This window comes from Chionomys nivalis, chromosome X (assembly GCF_950005125.1).
Source record: "Chionomys nivalis chromosome X, mChiNiv1.1, whole genome shotgun sequence".
In the NCBI taxonomy this organism is placed as follows: domain Eukaryota; kingdom Metazoa; phylum Chordata; class Mammalia; order Rodentia; family Cricetidae; genus Chionomys; species Chionomys nivalis.
This window is the reverse complement of record NC_080112.1, coordinates 108214735-108242413: the sequence shown is the minus strand read 5'-3', so window position 1 is coordinate 108242413 and position 27679 is coordinate 108214735. Positions and strand designations below refer to the sequence as shown.

Here is a 27679-nt window from a genome sequence, read left to right as displayed (position 1 = left end):
ATGGAAAACAGCTTCTTGGAGGGTGGAGAGCAGAATTCAGGAACTTCTGGGATAGGGCCACTGAAGAGGGGGCTGGAGGAAGCTGGTTTATTGAGACCAGCTGTAGCTCCTCAGTCTCAGAGATCTTTGGACTCTGCCCTGGGGCAGGCTCACACCCTACTCCAAGCCACAAGAAACCAGCACAGGTTGCCTGGGCAGCCTCTGCCCTCTGCGGCTTCCCTGACTCCTCTGAAAGAAAAGATTAGAGAAGGATCTTCATCCAGCAGCAGGACACAGCCGTCAACCTTGCCTGCTCCTGCCCAGGAAAGGCCAGGAGGAAGAGGCCACAAAACAAGCCAGTCCTCTCCCCAGTCCCTTGATCTACTCATCATCAGCATCTGGAGAGCCAATGGCCCAAGCCCACTGGCACTGCTACACCTGGCTTGTTCTCCTCTGTGGTATGTGCACCCCAGCCTCCCCTGGCAGGCAGCTCTGATCTTTCTCCCCTCAGCAAACTTTGGAGTGAAGGCTAGGACTCAGGTTACCTCTTTTCTCTTTGTCACCCTGTCTTGAAGAAAAGACCCCCCCTGCAGAGCCTTCATGATTTGGATCAAGTCTTGCTGGTACCTTTCCACCCCATGACAAAATTATTGTGGCACTCATTGGGTTGATGACTTTAAAAAAAAAATGACTGCAGTAAGGGCCGTGCAGAAGGGAGACAGGTGGGGCGCACACAGCACAGACTGCTAGAGATTTAGAACCCGAGAGCACTGGAGGACTTGTTGCCCAGAAAGTTACTAAAAGGAATCCTTGAAGGTCCAATGATGGAGAATTCTTGCTAAACCGACTTAACAGGATTCTTGCTGAAGGCAGGGTAATCAGGTATCAATGATGGGTGTGTGTGTATGAGGTGTCTGATCTACTTTTGAAGGTGATCAGATATTGAAGGGCGGAGGTTCTCTCTACACTGATTTAGCAGAATTCTTTCTAAGACAGAAAAGGCCTGGTAGGACAGGGCAGGTACAAAAGGTCAGTGTTGAGGTCTTGTTGAGAAAAGAGACCAACAGGAGAATGTTACATCACATCTATGGGGCCCTGTTTGTTTCCAATCTGGTACCCAGTTCAGCTCCCCAAAGATATCCCTGTCCTGGGGAAACCTATTTATTCTCTGTCAGCAGTACCTGCTCATTAGTTCAGCATCCAGCGAATGAGGATCTCCTTGGTACCATCCCTGTGCCAGAGAACAGAGAGAGGAGGGAGATCTTGGTGTTCAGAGGAACATGGATTGGTTAGGTCCCGCTTCCTAAGTCGGCACCTTCAGCGCTGCCATTTTGTAGGGGTTTGTTTTCTTAGATTAATTTCTTAGATTTCCTTTGCGTCTATGAGGCCAAGGCATTCAAGCAGGGCATTCCTGAAGCCACTCCCTGTACTCAGTCCTCCACGACCTTCAGGGAAATATGTGCCCTAGGTGCCGAGAAAGAGGGAAATAAGTGTAAGAGATCCCTAGACTTTCAGATCAGGAAGGATCTCTAACCCAGGCCTCCTTCACATAGCCCCAGAGCTAAGGGGATACAGCTCAGTGCCTGGCTTACAGTAGGCACTTAAAACCTTTTGTTAAGTGAATATTGGGGTGCTTTCTTAGGATCATACCAAATTTGCTACCATTTCCTATGCTGACCTAGTGAAAAGATGGGACGGGAACCCCTATTTCTTTGGTGGTGCTGAGAACTAAAAGTGGGGATTTTTTTTTAGTTCTTTGAAGTATGCAAATGCTTTACCACTGAGCCAAACTGCCAATGCCACCCTCTGTCCCCTCCTTAGATGGCCTGGGTTCAAAACTCCATCTAAGCACTGATTCACTATGGTAAAACTTGGATAAATTATGAAACGTACCTGGACCTTGACTTCTTCTATTATAGAAGAGGTATAATCATACATTTCTCAAAGGGATGTCACAACTATCAAAGGAGATACAGTTGTAACCAATTGACAATAAAAAGTCATTCTGGGAAATAGAGCATTAGGCAATTTTTTGTTACATGCCAACATGAAATGTACTTTAAAAACTCAGGTGGCACCTGGGAGTGGTGGTGCGCACCTTTAATCCCAGCACTTGGGAGGCAGAGACAGGTGGATTTCTGTGAGTTCAAGGCCAGCCCGGTCTACAAAGAGAGTTCCAGGACAGCCAGGACTGTTCCACAGAGAAACCCTGTCCTGAAAAAACAAACATTGCTGAGCTCATTTTTTATTTTGTTTTGTATTAACTTTTGAGGTGGTTCTCATGTAGCTCGGGCTGCCTCCAAACTTGCGACACAGCCAAAGGTAGTCTTGAAGTCCTGCCTCTAGCTCCCCAGCATTGGTAATATGGGCATACAATGCTATGCTCAGCTGGACATTACTGAATTCTGTATCTGGCACACAGTAGGAGTTCTTGAAATGCTGCTTCACCTTTCCCCGCCAGGTGATGATGTTGGACTAGGATGAATTGCTGTCTTATGTTTAATGGAAGCCTAGAATAGTAAGCAGTGCCTTGGACTGTAAGAAAGGGTGCAAGTGACCCTTGTGTTTAAATAAATCATACTCATACACACATGAAAGCAGAGGTGATTATTTATCAAGGCTCTCTATGGCATTTCAAAAAAAATTGATTTTTACACTTTATTCAGTTGCTCCACTTTACTAGACCCTGAAAAGACAATTAGATTAGAAGAAGAAAAAAAGATGTAATGAATACAAACCCATTCGAAAGTGGCAATCACTTGTCAATGAGCATGACCCAGGGTGCCATCCAGTTCAGCCTGATTTGTCATGAAATGTGATTATTTTTAGTCTAATGCTAGTGCATTTCAAGGGATACAGGTTGTGCCGGCTGAGGGAAGATGTCCCTCCTCTCTGTGAGAGCTCTCTGGTCCCCAAATAACCCTAGGTTTGTCTCCTGTTTCCTAGCATATGCCTGGAGTTACCCACAAGCTGGATCCCTTGGAAGAGAAGATGTGAGAAACTGTTCAAGCAACCCTCCGGTGAGGCCTTGGCCCCATCCCCCACATACCCCTCCCACCCATCCTTTTCTCCATCCCCTAGTGGCCAGTTGCTGGCCTCTCCTACAGGCTTTCTTCTGAGTTTTGCTCTCTGGGGACCCTGTTTCTTATTAAAGTCCACCAGCAGTGGCTTGGGTATCTAACATACCCAATATGGGTGTTCCATTCCTCAGACACACTGATTGTCACAGCTTTTCGGCTTCTGCCTTGGCCTGGGGCTGGGGAGCTTCCATGAGGAGGGAGGGAAAGAGGGTGGATGGTGCGAGAGACCTCTAGCTGACTTCTAACTGAGGCTAGGCGGAAGCAAGGAAGGAAATGGAAGGAATAAAAATAGAAATTCTAGACCAGTGGTTCTCAACCTGAGGGTCACGACCATTGAAAAACATATTTCCGTTGTCCTTAGAGACTGAGATACCACTCGGTAGCAAAATTGCAGGTACAAAGTAGCAACAAAAATGTTCGGTTGAGGGCTCCTGAAACCATCAGAAATATGTTTTCCAATGGTCACGACCCACAGGTTGAGAACCGCTGTTCTAGAGGGAACCTGGGAAGAAGGAAGCACAGAAGGAGGGAGGGAGGGAGCCAAGGAGCCAGAAGATCTAGCTACAAAGCAAAAGAGGAAGGCCAAAGTTGGCAAGGAAAGCCAAAGGGAAGAAAGTGGCCAACTTCACGGCTGGCCTCTAAAGCGATTGTTCCAACAACAGAGGATAAAGAACTCCAGGCAGCCGTGGGTTCCAAAGTGTGAGGAAGTGGGCAAGCTCCAGTAGTAGTCTGAACCACAGGGGAAACATAGAACATCTGCATGTAATAGCGACTTAGAGGGCCACAAGGTCCAGCAAGTGAATGAGCAAGCCACAACATTTTCATATTCAAACAAATCTGGATCTCCTGTTGAGGAGAAGGCAAAGAAAACAAACAAGAAAAAAACATGGTTTTCATTTGAACGACAAAAGGCCCTCTAAAGAAATATCTGGTTTGAAGAGGATCTTTCTGGAACATGTCACAAATGCAGGGGTACTATTTGGGGGTCAACGGGTAACTACTAGAAAAGTAGGGTTGTGGATGAAAAACAGAACACTTGATATCATTTAAATTTCAGGAAATAATATTTTGGTATTAAAGTGTGCTCCAAATGGTGCGTGGAACATAGTTATATAAGTATGATCCCTTACTTAACTGAAAGTCAAACCTAACCAGATAGGTGGCCTGTACTTTTTTTCACTAAATCTGGCAGTTGGGCTCTCAAGATATTTCCAAAGGGATTGCCCATAGCCTGTCCTGGGACCAGGGATGAAACCCCCATAGATTTCATCCACGCAACCAGTGAACATTTAGGTCCCTTAATTGTCACGAAGGGTCTTTCAGCAAGCTCTGCAATACCTCCATCTCTACTTAACTTAGGCTTCTTAATGTAGACTAACAAATACTAACAGCTGCCACCCCATCCCCTCTCTGGTTTTGTTTTTGTTTTGAGAAAGGATTTCACTGTCGTCCTGGCTGTCCTGGTACTTACTCTGTACAAGAGGCTGGCTTGAACTCATAGAGATCCACCTGCCTCTGCCTCAGCCACTACACCTGGCTGACCTTTTGTTGTTTGTTTGTTTAGTTTTTTGTTGTTGCTTTTGTTTTTCAAGACAGTGTTTCTCTGTGTAGCCCTGGTTGTATTGGAACTCACTCTGTAGACCAGGCTGGCCTCAAACTCACAGAGATGCAGCTGCCTCTGCCTCCCAAGAGCTAGGATTAAAGGCGTGCACCACCACTACTTGGTAACTCCAAGACTTAATATAGCCTAAATACCCCTAAATGGACCCTCAGGAGAAGCTGGGGACTGCCTTAGAGGCAAAGTCCTAGGTGTCATTTACTTTAAGCAATGCCTATGTTTCAATGTCTTCCTGTTATTGGTCAGTTCCTGCCAGTTAGTGCGGTCAACACAACAATGAGGCTCATGGCCCTCCGCCAGCAGATCCAGGCCTGGAATCTCTCTGCCTACATCATCCCAGACACAGATGCACACATGGTGAGAACCACCTCTGTTCCCTTTTACCCTCTCCTTCTCCCAGACTTGGGCTTGTAAGCCTCTAAGCACAAGCCACAACCAAGAGGCTAGCAAGAGTTGGAAGCTGAAGATGGAGAAAGCATTTCCCAGTGAAAAGGTTGAGACTGGAAAGCTCGCTCACACTAGTTTAAGGTCAACTGAAAGAATATACCTCTCTCCATTGGAGGAAAGACAGGGCCTCTAGAAAAGACATTATAAAAACAACTTTGGGACTAGGGAGATGGTGTGCATGCACACACACACACACACACACACAAAGTGTTGAAAATTAAAACAATTTCAGAAGAGATTTTGACACTTCCCAGATAACAGCTCCAGAAAGAATGGGCATGGAAGAATTCTATGCTCCCTCCTGGTCCAGGCTGTCTTAGCCCCTGCTGGCTAGAGCAGTGAAATGACCCAGAGCGCTAGACTATACAAGCGTGGAGAGAAGACTAAGGGGAGAGAACAGAAGCCAAGGTGCCAGTCTGTACATGACCTACTTTCCCCAAATAGCAGGGCAGCCTACCCAGCCTACCCTTTTCCACCAGTAGCCCTGCCTCTATCTCATCTAGCTCCTCACCAGCCAGCTAGAAGAAAAGGCATGTTCAAGGTCAGTGTGTCTGCTTCAATTAGTTTCTGACCTGCTGGGAATGCTTAAGAAGTTTGACTAAGTATCCAAACTTCTTTCAACCAAAATAACAACGGTGTATCTTCAAGGATGAGAAGCAACAAAGTCATCTCCCGGTATTCACAGTCCAAAGGAATGAACAATGTTTCAACTCCCTTATATAAAATGACATAGTGTTTGCATATAATAAAGTCATAGCCTTCAGTGTGCTTTAAATCATCTTTACCTAATATAATTCAAATGCTATATAAATGCTACCCCTTAGGGAATAATGACAATAAAAGCATATGCCAAATACTGTACCATTTTTCCAATATTTTTCACCAAGGCCAAGGTTAGCAGAGGCTGCAGATGCAGAATTCATGGATATGGATGTCTAACTGGCCAATGGTGTATAAAGCCCGGTGCAGAAGTTCTTTATGAAGTACCCAATGTAGTGTGATAGACTCGGGAGGAAGACATGATATTTGAAGGGCATGATATTTGAAGAGGCATGGCCCAAGACCATACTGAATTTGCATTATGATCATGGCCGTACATTTTGTAGAACAATCTGGTGTGACCAAGTTCAGTGCCACACTGTGGACTTGACAACCCAAGAGACACACTTTTTGAAAGGCGAGGAAGCTTACGGTATGCTGAAGGAGTCACAGAAGCTTCCTAGAAGAAGGGCCAGGTGTGGCAAGACAGGGAAAAACCCAATGCAGTTGGGGCCTTCCGCTGGGCACGAGGAAAGCTAATGATGCTGTTGTCGACTTCCTAGAGCGAGTATATTGGCAAACAAGATGAGAGGCGAGCGTGGATTTCAGGCTTCTCGGGGACTGCAGGTAACAGCTGTTGCCCACTTTCGTCATTTCTGTTGTTAGACCTGACCTGATCATAGGGGACCTAGTAAGGCCAGTTCCTCAGTGACCAGGACCACAGGCTGGTGTTCATTCTCATTCTCCCTCATGAACCCAGCACGTTTCCCAGGTCAAATATCTGATACCTCCGTGGCCACATTTCTGCACAGGAGCTGGCCCTCCTGGCTTCCTTCTATGTTCTGCTGCCTCTGTCACAGCCAGGCCCACCGCCGGGCTCCTTGGACCTGGCTTATGAAGCAATTGCTACTTCCACATCTCTTGACAAGAAACCTGCTCATCCTTTTACATAATAACTCATTTGGAATAAAGTTTTTACTTGATAGGAGGTTTTTTTTTCAGACAACATCACTCTACGAGGCCAAATGAGACAGAGATATGGAGGTTCTTAATGCTGTCTTGTCTGGGGTTCTGCAGGGTCCTCCTATCCTGATCCCTTAACTAAAGGCAGTTTTCTTTGTCAATCCTCACACAGTCTTTCCTGAGCCTCAATGTGCTCTGCCTCCCCCATTATGAGCCCTTACTCTCTCTACCACAGCTGTACCCATCTCCGCCCCCCCCCCCAGCTCTCAGTTAGGCACCTAGTCCGATGTCTTTATCAGCCCCCACCTTTCCGGAGAACACTATGTGCAGCCTTAGCTCCATTGGGCGGGCAGAAGCCAACCCAATTCTTTTCCTACTCAACGTTTTACAGGCCCTCTATAGGGGCCTACAACACAAACCAGAGCTGGTTTGCCGGCAGTGCTCTGTCGGTAGGTTTCCCCCAAGCATGTCTCTTGAACATCTCCTATCTCTGTTCCTCCCAGTGGAGGAGAGAAGCTCATTCTAAAGGTCCCTGTGACAGAGCCGGTACTACACTACACACCCAACAAAGTCACGTCCCTCACTTTCATCTTCGCCCTCACTGCTAGACTTCTCCACTCTGCTGCAGGTGTTGCTGTGGTAACCATGAGGAAGGCAGCACTCTGGACCGATAGTCGCTACTGGACTCAGGCCGAGAGGCAGATGGACTGCAACTGGGAACTCCATAGGGAAGGTAGAAGGCCCACATTGATTTGTCCCCTGAGCCCTGGACCCTAGACTAGGTTTGGGGAAAATACAGGTGAGTGGCTGTCTGCAAGTTCATACTTGGTCCCTGTGGGAAGTGCAGGACGAGGGAATCTCTGATCTTTGAGCAAATATAGACAATGCATGTGGCAGAACTGTCGCAGACAGAAGCCTGGTGATGGGGTCTGATGCTGGTCTGGGAAGTGACTTTTGTGCTCCCTCCCATCTTGTAGGTAACATTCCTTCCTGGGTCCTTGCTGAAGTCCCTGCTGAAGGGCGAGTGGGCTTTGACCCCTTCCTCTTGTCTGTTGGTAAGTTTTTCTCTCAGTCTCTGGATTTGTGTGAGCTGCCAAGGAGGGTGGCTCAGTCTCCTGGGAGGTACACACACAAATTTGCTTAGAAAGAGGTGCAATATGGCCACAAGGTATCTTGAAGTTGTGCCTGTAGAAATATTTTACAACAAAGAAATATTCATGCATTGTGTAATTAAAATATGCCAAAAGAATGAATACGAGCTTTACCAAGAAAGCAATGAGTGCCGAAAGCCAACCTAGAAGACTTGGAATAATTAAAATCCAGTGGGTAAATAAACATGTCTGGATCTCCTTGACCCCAGAATCATCCCTGGGACTCTACCAATTATGATATTTGGGATCTCTTAGAAAACATTTTCTAGAAGGTAGTTTAGAAGGGTAAAAAGTGTAGAGATGGCCTTTGAGAAAAACAGGATTCCATAGAAAATAGTTCCCCAAGTTCTGGGGCCCCAGACAGCTGGACAGCCCGTACCATCAAAGAGAGACTTCTTGAATAGGCACCGAAACATCCAAGCTAACTTCTTTGTTGGCCCATCCAAAGCGCCGAACATTACCCTTCCTCCGAACGGTGACATTCATTCCTAATAAAAATGGCAGGTACCTCACAGGGACTGTCCCCAGTCACTGACTCTTTAAAAAAACACACACACACACAGATTAGGGTTATTGCCTAGCATCCACAGGCCTTGGATTTGATCCCTAGTGCTGGAACTGGGAGTGGGGCAGAGAAGGGCAAGATTAGCAAGTTGACAGTGGACAGTATTGAGGTGGAGCAGGACAATTGGGTTTGGGAAGCAGGAAGAGACAGATGGAAGATACCGTCTGAGAAGAAGAGATATGCATTTCAGAGGACCCAGAGCCTAGGACAGGCTTTGGAGAGCTCGAGCCATAGGAGCTAAGCAAAGGCAAGGCTGCAGGATTGACTTTGCTTCTATCAGTTTTCCTTGAGTTGTGAATGGACAAGGGGCTAGTGACACCTTCCTGTCTCTGCAGATTCCTGGCAGGATTTTGATCTGGAACTCCAAGGCTCCAAAAGACACCTGGTCTCCATTACAACCAACCTTGTGGACCTGGCATGGGGGTCAGAGAGGCCCCCATTGCCAAATCAACCTATTTATGCCCTGCCAGAAGAATTTACAGGTGATTCCATAAGCCTATTGTCCTTCCCCAACTGTACAAAGGTCCCTCCCAGCATGGGTCCCCGGGGCTGCTGCCTGTGTTTTTTGCTGAAAATATCAGTAACCAAGGCAACAAAGTAATGGTTGACAAACTACCTGAGATACTTGGTTAAAATGTAGAATTTCTTTGTCTCTCTCCTCACCAAGTCCAAAGGTGCTGATGCTATATTTAGAAAACACAGAAATGAGCAGTATTAGGGTTAGAAGAAAGAGGCGGCAGAAAGGGCGGAAAGGAAAGAGTTGAAGAAAGTTTGACAACAAAAAAATACCTTTCTTTTAAAATAAATTGTTTCAGGTTTTGTTTTTTATTTGTTTTTTTTCTGAGACATCAGTAGTATTTTTTTTTTATGTGTATAGATGCCTGCATGTTATCTGTGTGTCGTGTGCATACAGAGCTTTGGGGTCCAGAAAAGGGTGTCAGAGTCCCTGGGACTGGAGTTACAGATGGTTGTGTATTGCCATGTGGTGCTAGAAATCGAATCCACATCCCCTTGAGAGAACAATCAGTACTCATACTGTTGGGCCCTCTTCAGCCATCACCCCACTCTGCCCCCCCCACCAAAAAAAATAAAACTTCCTTAAGAGACAAGGCTCATGATTTTAGTTGTTTATCTGGTAGTGGGAACTGATGGAGTCATTTGGCCCTTTACTTCTGGTTCTACTCTAAGGAGAAATTTAGATTTAGGACACGACTGACTTGGACAGAAGAAACCAATGAGTAAGTTCAATGTCAGCCTGCAGCACAGAAGAGGGTTCAGGTTTTGGCTGGACCACAAAAGAAGGTTAAGTGACCCAGAAAATTCTCACATCTGTAACTATGACCTCATTGGCACTATCTTAATCTGATATAAAAGATCAGTTTGGGTTATGATTTTTGTAAGCAATAACTAAATCCCGACCAAGGCCAGGAGACCGATTATGAATCAGAATCTTGCTCACTAACTACTTTTTCCTCGTTGGAAATTCTGAATGGGCCAGTGGAGTTGCATTTCTCGTCACATTGGGCAATCTGAGAACCCCCCCCTTTCCACATACAATCCCAGATATTACTTCTGATTTAGAGAGGAGTCAGGAAAGCAGGAGGCGAATTTCAAAATCGTGGCTCTGATGAAACAAGCAGAAACGCTGTCCAACTTCTTTCTGTGTTGCCATGTACCTGGCAGAATCATCTCTGTGCATACCCTGGCTTAGTTCCGAAAGAGCCTGGCTAGCTATGAGTATTTGATCATAAAAACCACTCACCTTCCTCAGACATCAAAGGCCACTATGGTGCCGGGGAAACGTGAGGATAAAAGGGCTTTGAAAAAAAGGTTCCCAGGGATTGGAACAGAAGTCACATGGATTTTGTCACCTCCCATAAGGTAGGAGATGCTAAGGCATCACAACTCTTCAAGAAAAAGCTACTTGGAGTCAGAGTTCAGCCCAGAAGCCAAAGAACAGAGTTAAGTTTCAAGACCCCTAGACAAAAATGTATTTTCCTCATTTCCACTACCAAATAAACAACGAAAATCATGGGCCGTTTTTCTTAAAGTTTTTTTTTGGGGGGGAGCAGAAATGGGGTGATGCCTGAAGAGAGCTCAACAGCAAGAGTACTGGTTGTTTTTTCTAGAAGATGTGGATTTGTATACCGGCACCCACAAGGCAACTCACAACCTTGTGTAACTCCAGTCCCAGGGACTCTGACACCTTTTTCTGGACCCCACAAGCTCTGTATGCACGTGATACACAGACAACATGCAGGCAAAACAGCCATACACATACACAGCCGCCCTGACTATCCTGTGGGTTACTCAAAGTCCCAGCTTTGACACCTAGAGTGGCACTACTCTGTCCCCACAGGGCTGAGGGCTTTTTCCTCATGTGTGGATTTAAAAGGTGCAGTGGAGAGGCAAAGGCAAAGAGCGGCGCGTGCAAAGCTAGCCGCTCACACACCAGACCATTTATATGTGGTTTTGTTTTCTCAAAATGGATCTTTTCCACACATGTTTCTTTTTGTGATTTATAAGTTGCTGGGGGAAGGGTGTTTGGTTTTATTTTGTTTTGTTTTTGAGACAGGGTCTCACTCTGCAGACGGATGTTAAACTTACTCTATTGCCTAAACTGGCCTCAAACTCACAGTGATGCTCCTGTCTCAGCCTCCCAATGCTAGGAGTAGAGTCATGAGCCACAATACCAAGAAATGCTCATGAATTTTAATCATAATTTGAAGTGAAAGGAGCCACATCTTGTATGATTCCATTCATATGAAACACCCAGCATAGACAGAAAACAGACTAGAGAGTTCCTGGGGCTGGAAGGAGAGGAAATGGGGAGTGACTCCTTAATGGGTACAAGGTTTCCTTTGGGGATACTGAGAATGTTTGAGAATCAGATACTGGCAACGGTTGCACAATACTGCGAGTGGACTGAAAGCCAGCTGAATTGTGTACTTTATGGAGGCTAAAATGATAAATTTTTTGTCTGTTTTATCAGACTAAAACAAACCTAAGAAGTATAAATACCCGAAGTTTTTGCTTCTAGTTTAACCCATTTGCATAAAGTTTTTAATAGCACTGTTATCACGTCTGTGTCTGGGCCCAAGCAGGAGTCTTGATGCTTATGACATTCTGCCAGTTTTCCCCCAGTACTGTCTAGAGAGAGACTCTATGTGCCTTGGAGAAGGCAGACATAGGAGATGAAAAATGAACTCCTGGAACCCAGACAGATACATGCATTCTAGAAAGGATAGTACTGGACAAACTTTGAAGACCACTTAGAAGACTGAAAATGTTAATAGAAGAGTTTAGTATTTGTTCAGATTAGGACTGTGGGCCAGCCCCAACACAGAGACATGAGTTCAAATCTCAGCTCCACCCTTTCAGCAATGAAACTCTGGGCAAGCGACTTTACCTCTCTGAAGTCTCACTTTTCTTATCTGGAAGATGGTACCTATAAGAATTCAAACGATGCCCAAGAAGGATTTAGTCCAGTATCTATGACTTCCTGAATGCTGGAGTTGCCACAGGGAAGTCTTCTCTCCCTTTGCCTATCTAGAGCAGCTCTTCTGTTCCTTCTTTATGTTTATTGACAGATCAAAACAGCAGTGTCAGACTTAGCTAATGCCCTTCTTCAGCTTTATAAATGTCAATCCACTTGATCTTTGTAGCAAACCAATTGAGGTAGATACTACTGTTACAATATACCCTCACCTAACAGATGTGCAAAATGAGGCACAGAGGTGTCAAGGAATTTGCCCAAGATCACATCCAGCTACTAAATAGCAGGACAATTATTGGAGCCTCATCTGGGTCCAAGGTCCACATCATTAATAATCCAGCTGTTTGAAGATAGAATTCTACTGCTTTTGGAAACATAGCAAGCTGGAGTAGTTCAGTCATTGAGAACTGACCCAATGTTCAAGGCCATTGGTTCCATCTCCTCCACCAGAAGGGAAAAAAAGGAAAACTACTACCTTTAGGGTGTTTCCCAAGAGCCCTGTCCCAAAGACAAGGTGTGTCACTCATACTTTTTTTGGGTTCCTTTGCTTCTAGGGAGCACTTGGCAGGAAAAGGTATCCACTGTCCGAAGCTTCATGAAGAACCATACCGAGGCTCCAACTGCTCTCCTTCTATCAGCACTTGATGAGACAGCTTGTGAGTGAGGATTTAGGAGTGCAAGTGGGTCCTGTAGTCACAAGCATCCTCCTGGGCCTTGCAGCATACAGCTCTTCCTGAAACAGCAACATATTCACCAGTTGCTATATGAGCTCCACAGTCATGGACCATAGGAACTCAGAGGGGGAAGGGAGCAGCTTCTCAGGGCTGCAGAATAAGGAGGCCAAGGAGCTCCAAGCATGTGGGGCAAGCCCATGGGCCACCCGAGAAATGGACTGAGCAGAACAACATGGTGATTCTGTCTCCTTAGGGGGAAGAAAGCCTGCAAAGCCACCAGCAGCCCTGGCTGTCATCTGAGCCACTCAAAATCCCAGCTTTGACAGCCAGAGTAACCCTACTCTGTCCCCACATGACTGAGGGCCTTCTGCTCAGTTCCTATGGTTGGGTTTCACACATTTGGAGGTTGTACCAATAATGTTTGCTGAATGTCACCTATCTACATTTTATGGGGGGAGAAATCCATAGCTCTCTTCAGCATCTCAAAGATCTCTAAGAAGATTGAGAAGCAACCAGAGGCAAATGCCACAAACATCTTGTGGCCAAAGCAAACAGTGGAACATAGTTGTCAGAAATGCCTGCCCCCATGAAGAATGGCCTCAAAAAGTCCCATCAATTCTTTGTTCCAGGGCTCTTCAACCTTCGTAGCAGTGACATCCCCTATAACCCTTTCTTCTACTCCTACACACTGCTCACGGACTCGTCTATCAGGTAGCTTCTCCTCGACTTTCTGTTGTGAATTTCCTCCAACCTCCACTCTATCCAATACCTCTGGCCTCACAACCTTCAGGAGCTCATGAGCCTGGGTACCTGCCCCAGCAGACTTCTTTGGGAGACCTCCCACGGGCTGTTCTTAACCCCTTGACTTTGGGCTCCCTATGCTGACTTCCTGGGACCTTTGGAATCAAAGGGCTGATATATGCCTCTGGTTCCTTGTGTTGTCCTTGGTAGGGAGGCACTAAGGACCCTCCCCATCTTCCTTCTCTACCCAGGTTGTTTGTCAACAAGGGTCGCCTTAGCCTCGAGACCCTACAATACCTGAATACAAACTGTATATCCTCCATGTGTGTTCAGCTTGAGGACTACAGTCAAGTTCGTGACAGTGTGAAAGCCTATGCCTCGGGCAATGTGACGATCTTGATTAGTACCAGCTATACCAACTATGGGCTCTATGAAGTCATACCCAAGGTAGGTTTGCCAGTCACTGGCTTCCTTCTGCTCTAGGCACGGCCACTGTCAACTTAAAATAGGGTCCCTCAGCCATTGGGCCAGCTAGCCAGTCAGCAAATGTGCGCAGCGTACCCTTGTAGGCCTCACTGACAGAAGGCTGAGGAAGAGGAGGGCGGTGAGGAGGCAGGGGTGTCTGTCCACAGAGCCTGTACAGCTGCAGAAGCTAGACAAAGGCCAACCTGATCTAGAAGAAGCTTTAGAGTCAGCCGAACTTGATACTACCCGGAGCTCTTTTCCTAAGCGGCCATGCCGAGACCTTAGATCTCTGTTTCTTTAAAAATAGTCATGAAGTTGAGCACTTGTCGGAGTTGTTGTGTGCGTTCAAGGAGATAGTACTTGTGACGTCCGGGACTCACATAGGACATGCTTGGGATCTAGTAACCGCTCTGATACATACAAGGCAGTTCCGCTGCTAGAACAACCTTTGGACTGCAGCATGCCTGCTGGTACCAGGACAGGATTCATCAGGGAAACCTACATGTGAGAGATGAGGAAAGACCTGCATATCCACAAAGTAGCCAAAGGAGAGGGCGAGGCCGTGAAAGAGATCAGCTTGTCTCACAGGCTTGCCCCAGCTGGGTCCTCTCTGTCCTTCGTAAATACTGCTTATCCCAGGTGGTGCTTCTAGTCCATCTTTTGGTCCTTGCTTCCAACAGGAGAAAGTCATCATAAACATGTACTCCCCAGTAATGGGAGTGAAGGCTGTGAAGAACAGCAAGGAGCAGGCCCTCCTGAAGGCCAGTCACGTAAGTCTCCATGGCATGGGCCTTGTGGGAGGTCTGTCTGATGGGTTAACCTTCCAGAGAGAAGCCTGAAGAAGACTATCAGTGAAAGCGAGGAGCACCCAACAAATATCTATATTTATATCTATATAGATGTGCTGCTATTAAATGTGGTGACGCACATTGCTTTGAACACTGCCTGTGCTAAATTAGTGCTAGCTGTAATGAGTTCCTGCCTGGCAAGAGGATAGCTCACTTTTCAGAATGTTCTTAACATTAGGATCAAAGCCCTCATTTTGAAAGAATTTTTCTTAAGGAAAAATTTTAACATACACTACAGCAGAGAAAATAGCCTAAGAGTCCCCATTAACCAGTTTCAACAACCATCAAGTCCTGCCCAATGCTGTTTCATCGGCAAACACCCCCATCCTGTGCATGGCCCTCCCCTCCCACCCCTTGCTGCTGGATTATTTTAAAAACAAATCCCACATATCCTATCTTTGTGGCAGTCAGCGCTTCGGTAAGTATTTCTAAAGATAAGAACGCTTTTAAAAACATGAGCACACTCTTGATTAGATATAAACATTAATGAGAATCCTTCCCTATCCAGTAGCCAGTGAAATTGGCCTGTTTTAAAGCCCTCAATCCTCAGGCAGCTATCTGATCTTCTTCCCTGAGTGAGGAGAAAGCCACTGTGGCCCTCTTCAGCCACTGTTGTGCTTCCTGCTTCAGGTGCGGGATGCTGTGGTTGTGATCCAGTACTTGGTCTGGTTGGAGAAGAACGTGCCCAAAGGCACGGTGGATGAATTTTCTGGGGCAGAATACATTGATAACTTACGACGGTACCGGACTTATTATCTTTTGGTGCACCGCGGGTGGGGGGGGGTAGGGAAGTGAAGAGTAATTAGTCCCCTTAGGAGGAAGAAAGATCCTGCTTGTATTTGGAAGTGAGATTGACAGGTTCGTGGGTGGTCTGGGAGTTGTGCAGGGGGTGTTGGAAGACATTCCCCAGCCCTGCTGGAAGCGGGACAACCCAACAGCACCCCCTAGCGACTGCCTCAGACGCAGCTTGTTCTCCCTAGAAAAGGCTGGCCTGGAGGGGGCAGGGCTGGAACTCTTGGGAGCTTTGAGTAAGGAGAAGGCTTCCTGAGGTAGCTTGTGGTACCATCTAGGTTTGAGGTACAAGACATAGCACACGAATAGGATGTTTTTCAGATACAGGGAACTACCTCTTCCATAAGTAAAATGGAGGCAGAGGGCCATGAATTGGTATCCATGATTTTTCTCTTCCCTGCACTTGAATGCTCTCTCCATGTCACAGGACAGAGCTTGGAGTCAGATAGAGTCAGGCTGGGATGAAGGGAGCTGGGCCTTCTTTTGCTGTATAAGCTATCCCAGCCAGAGCTTAGTCCCAGGATCATTCTCTGCTCATTCTTCACATTGCCCTGCCTAGGAATGAAAACTTCTCCTCTGGACCTAGCTTTGAAACCATCTCTGCTAGTGGCCTGAATGCTGCCCTGGCCCATTACAGGTACTTGAGAACAAAGAATTTTCTAGAGAACTTGTGAGCAGGGCTCCTGGTTGTGAGCACAGAGAGACTGGGGTGGGAAGGAGGTACTCTGACCTCTGGGTCAACATTTAGGGTTTGGGGCCTTCAGAACTGTGGGTGGTCAAGGAAGGAACTACTTCCGTGTTCGGAATCTCCTTAAATTTAAAAGGCCGGAGTGTGACTTTTGTCCCTAAAAGGCTGGAACTTGAAAAGGGCCGGTGCTCTGAGGTCTTTAAGGTTTAAGGAAAGCGTAGATGCTGTTAGGAGCTTTCTTTCTTTCTTTCTTTCTTTCTTTCTTTCTTTCTTTCTTTCTTTCTTTCTTGAGTTATTTCTGTTATCACTTTGCCTGAGACAGTTTTATTGCTTTTTGTTTTGAGACAAGGTCTCACGTAGCCCAGGCTGTCCTCAAACTCTCTATGTAGTCAAGATTGGATCTTACTGCCTGATCTTCCTGCCTCTGTCTCTTTAAGTGCTGGATTGCAGGTGTATGCTGCCACAACTAGCCGGAGGCGGGGGTTTTGCTTTGTAGCTCAGGCTGGCCAGGAACTTATAATCCTCCTGGGTGACCTCTCTGATTGCAGCCATGATTAACACCGCATAAGACCCCACAGAAAAAGGCCTGTCCACTTAACCTCCACTAACCATAGTGAGTCCAAAAGATTAAATGAGTCCAGATACTTGGAACCATAGAAAGCAAACCATGATAGGCCTGCCTGATTAGAGCACGGAGGGCCAAGGCGACCAGATGCATCAGGTTGGCCTGGGCATGACAGAAAAGGGGTCAGATACCCTCTAGAGAAAGACCTAATGTGTCTGTGAATTCCCTTCCCTGCTGCTGTCTCCCAAGCTTTGCCCATTGAAGCCAGAGAATGGCAGAGTAGGCATACCTCGGTCCTCTAAAATATCGCTCTCCAGCCCTATCTGTGAAGTTCCCGCTCTTCCTGTGCCCTTGCTCCTTGGGGCCCTCTTGGATACATCAAGAAGTTAGAGAGAAAGAGAACACAGGCCCAGCACCTCTCTGCTTTGCTGAGGGCCTTCTGCAAGTCTCTTGCCTCTGTTGGCCTTGTTCTGTTGTTAACAGAGATGGCTGAGGCACATAGCCTCTGAGACCCTTGGCTCCCCGTCCCTGGGGACCCAGGACTTGCTGACCACATGCTGGACAAATAAGTGTGGTTGAGGACAGCAGTTGCATTCAGAGCCAAATGCTTTCCCGGGGTCCCTTGGGAGACATTTATTTCCCCAGAGCAGAGAGCCTGAAGGCTAGCTCCCAGGTAGGGAAGGAGTTCTTCTGTTTCTCCTTATTCCCCATCCTCGCGTTCACCGTTTGTTCAGTGCAGGGTTCAGATTCTCCCCTCTCAGTATTCATTCTCATCCCCAGCCCAACCAAAGAACTGCACCGCAAGCTGTCCTCAGATGAGATGTATCTGGTGGATTCCGGCGGGCAATACTGGTACGTACACTCCATTATACCTTGGCCTAGCTCTCAACTCAGACATCCTGGGCTTCTGGGGGCTGCCTAAAGCTGGCTTTCCTGCGCCATAGGTCTTCATTTGATTAAAAGCACGGACCTGAATAGAATGAGCCCTGAGCAACCTCCTCACATTCCCCCTGGGGGTGTCTGCACAGGAGAAAATACACAGAGATCAGAACAATGGGGGCGCTCATGCAGCACCTGTGTGGGAATTAGCAAAAGACTCTACTTGCTTAAGTCCTTTTTTTTTTTTCAAGTCGGCAAACTAGTTACGCATATCTGCCTGGCTGCACGGACATGAATACCCATTTTCTCACCCACTCATGCAAGCCCGAGACTCAGCCTGCATCAGGGCCATCGACCCCATCCCATTCCCAGTGGCAACATGAGTGGCCATCTGAGGTTGGAGATGGAGGCCGATGAAAGAAGTAAACCCTTTAGCTGTGATTCTCCTGTCCATCGTCGACCTATACAGTTCGATGTGATGGTCATACTGAATAAGCTACGTATCCCTTCAAAATGTGTGGCTAAGCACTCGGTTGCATTGGGTTTCTATCTTGTGGGAAGAACGAATGCACTAAGGACGGAGGCTCTTGTTTATCGCACAGCTCTTGGGGAGCCAGCTCGCCATGTGCTCAGCATAGCAGCCTGTATTTATCTCTAGTTTGATGCTGTGTGAACTTGAGGTGGCCGCAAAGAGGAAGTAAATTTGTGGGGGCGTATTGGGTTGGCGCATGCTCGGAAGAGGGTAAGGTAGGGAAATAGTCACCTCACTTCCTCTTCTCTCCTGAGGAAGAAGTTCCCCCACGCCCCATGACCTACTCTCGAGAAACCCCAGAGCCCTGGGATGGGTATGCTTAGTGGCAGCCTGGGGAAAGCACTACAACTAGTGATTGGGAGTTGGACCTGCTAGCTCAGGCTTCGCTTCTATGGAATTCCAAGCCATGTTCATAGCAAAGAGCATCTTGGGAGGAGTCAGCATTTTCTCCAGTCTGACTTTACCAAATCTTGGAAAGGGAGATGGTCTCACAGCTTAATGACTTAAAGTGAGGTCATCTTTAGTAAGGAGACCGGCTCAGCTGTCCTCGGGAGAGTGGCAGAAGTGTCCTACAGATGACAAATGGCAGTGATCGTGGGAGTGTTAGGATAATGTCCCTTCTCTGAACCTCAGTCTCCCCATCTGTAATTTGTAAAAAAAAAAAAAAAAGAGAGAGAGAGAGAGAGAGCTCGACAAAGAACATAGATCTTTTACCTTAAGAACTCTGCTCAGTCTCTATGGTGCATGGATGCTGAGCTATGATTCTGATGGTGGTGCCTATCCTCCCTCCCCACTCCCTTCCAGCCAGCCATCTTGCTTTCCAACATGATCTTACTGCGTGACCCAGGCTGACTTTCCATCGCAACCTTCCTAACCTCAACCTCCTGCATGCTGGGATTACAAGCATGTACCACCGAGTCTGGTTCTCTATCTTCCTTTTGCTTTCCACCATGTCCTATTCCAGCCCGAGCACTCAAACCCCAGTAGAAACAAACAGTAGAAACTACATAGGAAGCACGCGACCCTTGCCCCTCCTCATGGGTGCACAGTAGAGTCGGACGTGTTAGTTCCCTTTCTCCACAGGGATGGGACCACAGATATCACGAGAACAGTACATTGGGGAACCCCTACTGCCTTCCAAAAGGTAAGTACTGGACCCCAATTTCTCTCTTCAGTTTCCCCCAAGTGATCACTTCAAGAGCCCTTTCAAATTGAGGGAGTAAAACTGAGGCTCAGAGAGGTTACATAATTTGTTCAAGGTCACACAACAAGTTCCAGGAAAACCGGTGCAAAGTCTGGGGCCACCACCAAGTCCTCAGGCGATACATAACTTCTTGTCATGTTAATTCATGAGTGCACAGATGTTGGTCAAAAGGGCGGGAAAGCTATCTCTAATGGAGGAAAATGGCAGAGGACCTCTCAGAGGAGCTAGAGCAGGTCTGAAAACAGCTGGAGTGGAACTTGGGACAGTAGCCAGGGCGGGTGGGCCAGGGAGCTGCCCACCTGCAGGCAGCAGGCTGGGAACAGAGAGGAGAAAGGCCTGTTGTGCATGCCGCCAGTAGCTCATCGGCTAGTGTATTGAGGAGGCTGCTTCTTCAGAGCCCTAGATGGCAAACCAGTGCGGGAGTATGGGGAAAGGAAGTGGCCACATAGCCACTAGTAGTGACCAGAACAGGTCACCATTGCCCATCTGTCTCCCCCAACAGGAAGCCTGCCCTGTCACATGATCAGGCCCAACCCAACCTTTAGGCCTTACGAAGACTAAAGAAAGTTGCTAAGACATGGTGGTACATACTGGGGAGGTAGAGAGACAGGAAAAATTGGCTGTTCAAAGCCAACCTTGGCTTCATAGAAAATTGAAAGTGTATCTGTGAGAGATACAGGAGTAACCAGGCTAACCGCTTGAGCATTTGCCCATTGCCATATATTCATTGTCAGTCTCCTTCATCCTACAGCTTCAGGAACCAGGTACCATTAGCATACTATTAAATATGTGGAAACCAAGGTACAAAGAGGTGAGGGAGAGCCAGACGCAATGGTGCATGCCCTTGATCCCAGCACTCCAGAGACAGATGCAGACAGATTTCTGAGTTCAAGGCCAGCCTGGACAACAGAGCGAGTTCCAGGACAGCCAGAGCTGAACAGAGGAACAGAGAAACCCTAAAAAGAGAGGAGGGGGGGAGGGAGGGAGGGAGAGAGAGAGACAGAGACAGAGACAGAGAGAGAGAGAGAGAGAGAGAGAGAGAGAGAGAGAGAGGAGAGAAGAGAGAAGAAAGAAGAGAGAAGAGAGTCTGTGAGTGGCCAAGGCACAATTCCAGACTTGATGAAAAAGACCTGCCTGCCACCCACTCAGTCACTCCCTCTCTGAGCATGTCTTCAGCACATGGGAATGACCCTGTACATCAGCCTAAGAGAAACATATGGAGTTGGCCCCAGCTTTGGGAACAGCTTCTTCCCTCACTTTCCTTTTGGTCATCTTCCAAAATCTGGGTGACTACATAAGAGAATGTCTCCTGTTCCTGGACCTGGGCCTCCATTCTCACCTGCTCCCAGACCAAGCAGCTAGGAGCTCCCTGGCTCCTCCTCTCGTCCTCCACAGCATCTCTTTCTCCTCTCTCCTCACCAGGAGGCATATACACGTGTGCTGATGGGAAACATCGATCTGTCCAGAATCATCTTTCCTGCTGCTACATCAGGTAGATTTCAGAAACCAGACTGGACCCCAGAGCCTCCAGGCAGGCCCTGAGTTTATGGAATTCAGATGGTTATCCTTCCTGGGAGGCTATGGAATACCCCATCCCTCTCACATAAATGAGAAAATCTAGCCAAGAGAGGTGACTTGCCCAGGGTCCTTCATAGGATTTGTGGGAGCACTGGGTCTAGTACCCAGGCCTCCTGCCTCTTAATCCAGTGCTGTCACTCAGAGGCAGGGGAGGTCAGTGTGAGCTTCAGGAGTCATATACAGTTCTTGGAGGAAGTCATAAGTGCTCAGGCCTACCTCATGAGGAGACATGTCAGTAGATTCATCAGTCCAGGTGATGAGTCCAGTGTACAGAGTGCTAGAGATAGTGAGGGGTCAGGCTGGGCTGCTCCGGAGACACTGGCTTCATCCATCAGCCCTTCTCCATCCCACCTCAGTGTCCTCTCCAGAGCCCTTTTCCTCAGGTACCACCCTAGAAGTTGAGTAGGAAAGGCCACAGTGGACAGTCTAAGGTCCAATCAATAGTCCAGAAGCAACCTCTTTTCTCTTTCAGGGAGAATGTTGGACGTTTTAGCTCGAAAAGCCTTGTGGGAAGTCGGGCTCAATTATGGTCATGGGACAGGTCATGGCATTGGAAACTTCCTCTGTGTGCATGAGTGTAAGTATCTTCTCAGTTATACTTCATTGGACCATTTCCTAGGAGATAGAGTCTTCCAAGCCACCCAAAGGTCACCCTTGTTGGAATGATGCTCCAAAGGCTAAATGAAGAATATTGCCTATGGGCATTCCAGAGAGAGAACCAAGGTCTGCTGACTAAATGGCATACACCCCAGGGAAATAAAAGGCCAAGCATATCTGGAGGATGCCAGTTCCAAATGTGACAAGTCCTTCCAGATGTACCCAGGAAGCCTCCCTCCAGTTACCTGTTCTCCCCAGCACCTGCTCACTTCCAAGCTGGTGACACATACAGCTGAAACCGTATTTCTATCTTCCTTCCCAGGGCCAGTGGGATTCCAGCTAAGCAACATCGCCATGAACAAGGGCATGTTCACTTCCATTGGTACGGTTCTTGAGTCCTTCCTCCCCACTACCCCATCCCAGAGTGAAGCAATTTGGGGAATGCACTTCATATGTACCCATCTTTAGGGATCACGCTAAGTATAGGCTTAGCCCCAGCTCTATCACTACTTTCTTTCCTAAATCTAGACCCAAATGGCTATCACATCTTTACTCCAAGCTTGCTCTGCCTATACCCTTGGTTTAGACCATCTCATGCAATGCAAAGCTGTTCCTGAACTCATCCTATAGCCGAAGCTGGTCTTAAGTTCCTGATCTCTTATTTCCACTTCTCCCAGTACTAGGACTACAAGCATGTGCCACCCCTCCTGGATTTTCATAATTCTCTTTTTGTCCTTGAGAAATGGTTTCCAGGCGCACCCCCAGACTATGGGGCTGTCCATCAAGTGCTGGAGTAATAGGACAATGGTTCACACTGTGGGATCTTTGGTCTTTCCTGTTAGACGACAAGGGAGGGAGGGTGAGGCCAAGTTATACCTGAGATGATCTGAGGCCTAGCATCTAACAAGTTGTGGGACTGACAGAGCCAAAGCCACAAGCAAGCAGGCCGCCAGGCTCTGCAATTACTTGAAAATTGGTGCAGGCATGGATCCCTCTCACCCATTGTTTAACGTCATTAGCATCTCTGTGTGTCTCTCTCAGAACCTGGATACTACCAGGATGGGGAGTTTGGAATCCGCCTTGAAGATGTGGCCCTTGTGGTAGAAGCAAAGACCAAGGTAAAGTGCCATGGGCCAGACACATATGGACAGCTTGTCTCTGGGAGGAATGGGAGTAAGGAAGGCCAAAGGAGAAGGGCATTTGATGTACAAGTATGAATTTATCTAAAGTCTTTCTTGGCTCCTTAAGAATTCTATAAATCTATTTCTCAGGCTGCACATTAGAATCATCTGGGAATCTGGTTTTTTATTTATTTTTTATTTGTTTGTTTGTTTGTTTATTTATTTATTTGTCTTTTTAGATATCAGTGCCAGGCCCACTCCAGACTAAGCACATCAGTATCCCAGTCCTAAATCACTGGTTCTCTGTGCACATAATAATCACCAGGGGAGATTGTTAGAAATAAGGATTTGATATTATAGCAACCAACAAGATGAAATACCTGGATATAAACTTTAAAAGACTTACCCAGAGAAACTCTGCTAAGGGACATAAAAAAGATTGAAGTAAATGGTGCTCTCTGGGGAGCAGTCTTGATATTATGAACACACCATTCTCCCTAAATTAATCTATAAATCCAAGACAACCTCAATTTCAGTGTTGAGTGGATAGTTTTGTGACTTCACCAATGATAGTAAAGTTTATTTGTGAAAATAAATATGCAAAATAGCTAGGTAGCTAGGGGAAAAATTGAAAGCTTGAGGAGCAATAAGGCAAACTAGCCCTGTCCAATTCTACCATAAACCAACGCAACAAAAACAAGTTGGGACTGGAGATGAAACAGACAGCAGGAATAATGAAACAAAACAGCCAGCCCAGAAATAAACCTCTAATTCACATAAACATGGGGCATTAGATGGTGCTTCACCATGGGAGGGAAGAGAGAAATCACTCCACAAATAAGCAAGGGAATAAGTGATTGATCATTGTGGGGAGCAAACAAAATGGCATCATGGTTATAGCAAATAAAACCCCAGATGGACCAAAGAGGTTTTGTTATCATACAGTCATTGCATGAAATCGAGGGTATCGTGTACTTTGATCAACTCCCTCCTCCCGCTTGCTGCCAGATGAACTGAAGTCTCATGGTGAACAATAGAACCACTAAGGCCCAGAAGAAAACCTATGTGAATTCATTTATAATCATGAGTGGAAAAGGATCTTTCTTTAAAAGACCCAGAAGTGATGGGGGAAACAGTTCATAGCTAAGTTAAATAGAAAATGTCTGTATGAAAATCATAGCATAACCAAAATCAAAAGTCCTGTTTCGAGTATAATATGTGCAACAAAGAAAGAATAAATATCCTTAATTTTACTGTGAACTCCTACAAGATCAAAACTGGGTGGCAAGGGCAACGGACACGAAGAGACACTTCACCAAAACGAACAACAATCTAATGCGTGCGGAAAGATGCCCAACTGCATCCTTAAATGTGTAGAAATCAAAGCAGCAATAGAACAGCATATCATTCCCCTGGGTTTACTACTAAGTAAAAGAGGAGGAAGGGACAGAGAAGTATTGTATGGTAGGATCCACTTTGTGTGACTCTTTAAAACTTGCATATACAGTTACATACAGTCACCAGGATAGTAGAAATTAGAGGCTTTGATAATACCCAGTACTGGTGAGTAGGTAGTATGATGAACACTCCTCATTCTCTGTTGAGAGAAGTATATGTTGGTGCAAACTTGATGGAAGATAGTGCAATGATATCTGTCAAAATGGCCATTAAGGTTTCTGTGCCTGTGTCCCAGCTGTCCCTCCACCAGATATGAAACATCCAGATATATAGTCCCAAAAGTTCATTAAGAAATTTACATAGTGTTAGCAACTTGTAGCATTGATAGTAAAGATTAAAAAAAATGCAAATATCTCCCAAAGCCATGACTGGTTAAGTAAATCAGGATATATCCCCATACTTTAGACTTTTATACATCCATTTTTTTAAATGAAGTAGATCTTAGAACTGGAGAGATGACTTAGCAGTTAAGAGTATTTGCTGCAACTATAGAGTGCCCAGGTCCAGTTCCCAGCAACCACATGGACGTTCATAACCATCTGGGATTCTAGTTCCTTGGGCTCTTATACCCTCTTCTGGCATCTGTGGGCACTGTGATGTGAGTCGGTTATAGTCCTGGGTTTGATCCTCAGTACCAAATGTATTGGACCTTCTGGCTGGCACGTTCCTACTATCCTACTAAGGAGTTAGAGGGAGGAGGATCAAAAGTTCAAGGTCAGATTCTGCTATACTACATAGTGAGTTTGAAGACAGCCTAGGCAAGAGGAGACCCTATCTAGAAAGATGGGAGGAGAGAGAAAGAGGTAGGTAGATAGATATCAAGTAACATTAGTAGATTGTTTAAGCATTTAAACATAGGTTCCAAGGCCCTTAGAGATTCTACCTCCAGTGGGTCTTGGAAGTTGTCCTTGCAACCCAAATATTTAATGTGCTCCCTATACACTGGTGATGGCCACAGTTTGAGAATCAGACATGAGTCTAATGTAAATTTCAAGAACCAGGGAGGAAGCAGTGAAGCAGGCTGCTGAGTAGTGGACAAGAGGACTGGCCAAGGCTCAAACCTAGCCACAGTGTCCCACATTGGCAAGGATCAGTTCAGCTCCTGGCTTCTGAGTGCAGTGTTTCCTTGCTGCCATCAGCCGGTCTTTCAAGCATCCTCATTTTCTTGCTTGCTCACCTTCTCTATGGACTTTCAGTACCCAGGGGCCTACCTGACTTTTGAAGTGGTGTCCTTTGTACCCTATGACCGAAACCTCATCGATGTCAGCCTGCTATCCCCAGAGCAGGTAAGTGCCGTTAGTGCTGCTTGATCTTCAGGCAGCTGTCTAGGCCTTTCTCGCCTCTCTTCTCCCTACTCCAAGGACTTCTGCCCTTCGCCAGGAAGATCCACATTGTGGCACCTTAGGTACTCATTGGGGGCATATCTTCCCAGCTTGTCAGAGATCCCAAACCTTCTAGAACCTTCTAGTCAGATCAGCATGCCCCAACTCAGTAAACCCCTAAGGACCCTGGGACTGGGCTTTTGAACTCTGCCACAAAAAAGGCATGGAATGATATGCAGTTCCTTCACCACTCTGCCCCCGCCTCCTCGTTTGTAAAATGGGGATAACTACTCTCCTTCCTTTCTACTCCTGTGCCAGGCAGCAGCCTCCTCTCCATGAGCATCACTGTACTATTAAGCAATCACCATGGGGCACAGTCTCTGGAAAGCCTCAGAAAAATGGCAGAGGCCTAAAAGTGGCTGGGACCCTAGTCCATCTGGTACCATAGCAGGGGACCAGATGGTACCAAGGCCTCATCTCTTGGTAGCTTAACTCAAACCCACTTCCCTTTGCAGCTCCAGTACCTGAATCGCTATTACCAGACCATTCGCGAGAAGGTTGGCCCAGAACTGCAGCGTCGCCAGCTGCTGGAGGAGCTTGCATGGCTGGAGGAGCACACAAAACCCCTATCGGCCATGGCCCCTCATACCACCTCCTTGGCCTCTTTGTGGGTAGCCTCCACTCTTGCCATCCTCAGCTGGAGTAACTAGAGGCCCTCAGTTCTCCTGCCGACTGTACGCTTAAGTTTAGGATTCATTTGCTTTTGCTTAGCTATCCTCCCTCTGTGCCATGCATGCCCCAAGAGCCCCTGTGGCTCATCACCTTGAAGTCACTATCCTAAGCTTTCTCCAGAGCCAAACCCCTGGCAGCACATTCTACTTTCTCCCAGATGGGCAAGCCTCATCGTGGACTCCCCACCCCTGGGCCCCAGGATAGAAGACCCACATAGCCTGCTACAGTGAGTCCCTGTCTCCCAAAGCCAAGGGCCCTACAGACTAATGTCCCTATTTACAGGGATCCCTGGCCCAGAGGGAACCATCCTATCCCCACCTGCTGGAGAGGGCCAGAGCTGTTCCCACCCACACTGACTCTAGACTTTTTAGGAGTGCCTCTGGCCACCTTTCTTTCCCTCCAGCCCGAAAGTGGCCTCCTAGCTAGAGTCTGTAGAGTTAATATGGAGGACTCACGGCTGCCTGCTAAACCTACAGAAGGAGGTGGCTGGGTGTTCTGGTTGCAGACTGCCACTCTAGCACAGGGGAGAACTGATAAGCGGAAGTCATCCGTGGCCTGGACTTGGAGACCTCAGTTGGGAACGTGCATCACTCCTTGCCCCACATGTGAACCCACAGCTCCTAAATCACCAATGTGCTCCTTGACAAGTGACCACATAGGGATGCAAGGGATAGGACTTTGTGAAGTAAGGAAGCTGGGCAAAGGTGCTCTGTAATGTGGGGATCAACCTGGGCAGCCACACTATCCCAGACACCTCTGGCACTAAGTGGGCATTTTAATCTTCTAAGGTGTCACCACCACGACCATGCTATTAAAGCCTCCCATGTCTTTGAAACACTCTTAACCTTGTGTGGGCAGACTCTGATTTCCCCATTTTATAAACAGGAGGCGTGGCCCGCCTGAAGAGACTCAGCACTTGGTTAGGAGATGGGGTTAGGAGATGGCGGGGCCAGATGGGCTGGCATTCCAGTTCCTTTAGCCATCAGCACTATGCCTAGCCTCTTAGCCAGCATCTCAGCCACTGCCTCATTTACTGAAGCCACTGCCATCAGTGTCTTCTCTGGCCTGGCCCTAGCCGTTAGCCACCTGGGCTTACATCCTGCTAGATGCTTAAAACAACTTTGCGAAGATGCCTGCCTCTGGTTTTGCATTGTGTTTGCTGTTGCTGTATTGGAGGAGGCTGCTGGTACCTGTGGCTTTTGTGGTGGGGGAGGAAGAGAAGAAGCTAAGGTGGGGGCAGGGACGCGAGGCTCTCACAGTCTCAGTAGGGAAACACGTGGCCTTGAGAATGTGCTCGTGAGCATGCGTGCTAGTGTGTGTGTGTGTGTGTGTGTGTGTGTGTGTGTGTGTGTGTGTGTGAGAGAGAGAGAGAGTGCGTGCTTCTGCTCACATGCATGCGCTCTGTGCCCAGCCAGCTACCTCCAA

General features: G+C 47.1%; 1 protein-coding gene across 2 annotated transcripts; it reads left to right on the top strand.

Annotated features, from left to right (window-relative positions):
• Positions 1-27084, top strand: Xpnpep2 (X-prolyl aminopeptidase 2). Of its 2 annotated transcripts, XM_057759871.1 has the most exons (21): positions 1-437; positions 2926-2999; positions 4924-5034; positions 6447-6510; positions 7475-7579; positions 7824-7901; positions 8898-9044; positions 12613-12714; positions 13362-13443; positions 13725-13920; positions 14619-14708; positions 15417-15526; positions 16138-16215; positions 17612-17683; positions 19326-19386; positions 20869-20938; positions 21497-21601; positions 21944-22003; positions 22663-22739; positions 25397-25486; positions 26038-27084. In XM_057759871.1, exons 1-21 carry the CDS (start codon positions 389-391, stop codon positions 26230-26232), a joined length of 2016 nt encoding a protein of 671 aa, XP_057615854.1. In that variant the 5' UTR covers positions 1-388; the 3' UTR covers positions 26233-27084. The 2 variants fall into 2 exon arrangements, with proteins under 2 accessions (XP_057615854.1, XP_057615855.1); XM_057759872.1 differs by lacking the exon at positions 25397-25486.
• Positions 27085-27679: the final 595 nt, after the last annotated feature.

Coding starts and splice junctions, on each gene's coding strand:
- Xpnpep2 (XM_057759871.1), top strand. CDS start 389: ATGGCCCAAGCCCACTGGCACTGCTACACCTGGCTTGTTCTCCTCTGT. Junction 9,045..12,612: donor CCTGCCAGAAGAATTTACAG/GTGATTCCATAA, acceptor CTTTGCTTCTAG/GGAGCACTTGGCAGGAAAAG. Junction 14,709..15,416: donor CCCTCCTGAAGGCCAGTCAC/GTAAGTCTCCAT, acceptor TTCCTGCTTCAG/GTGCGGGATGCTGTGGTTGT.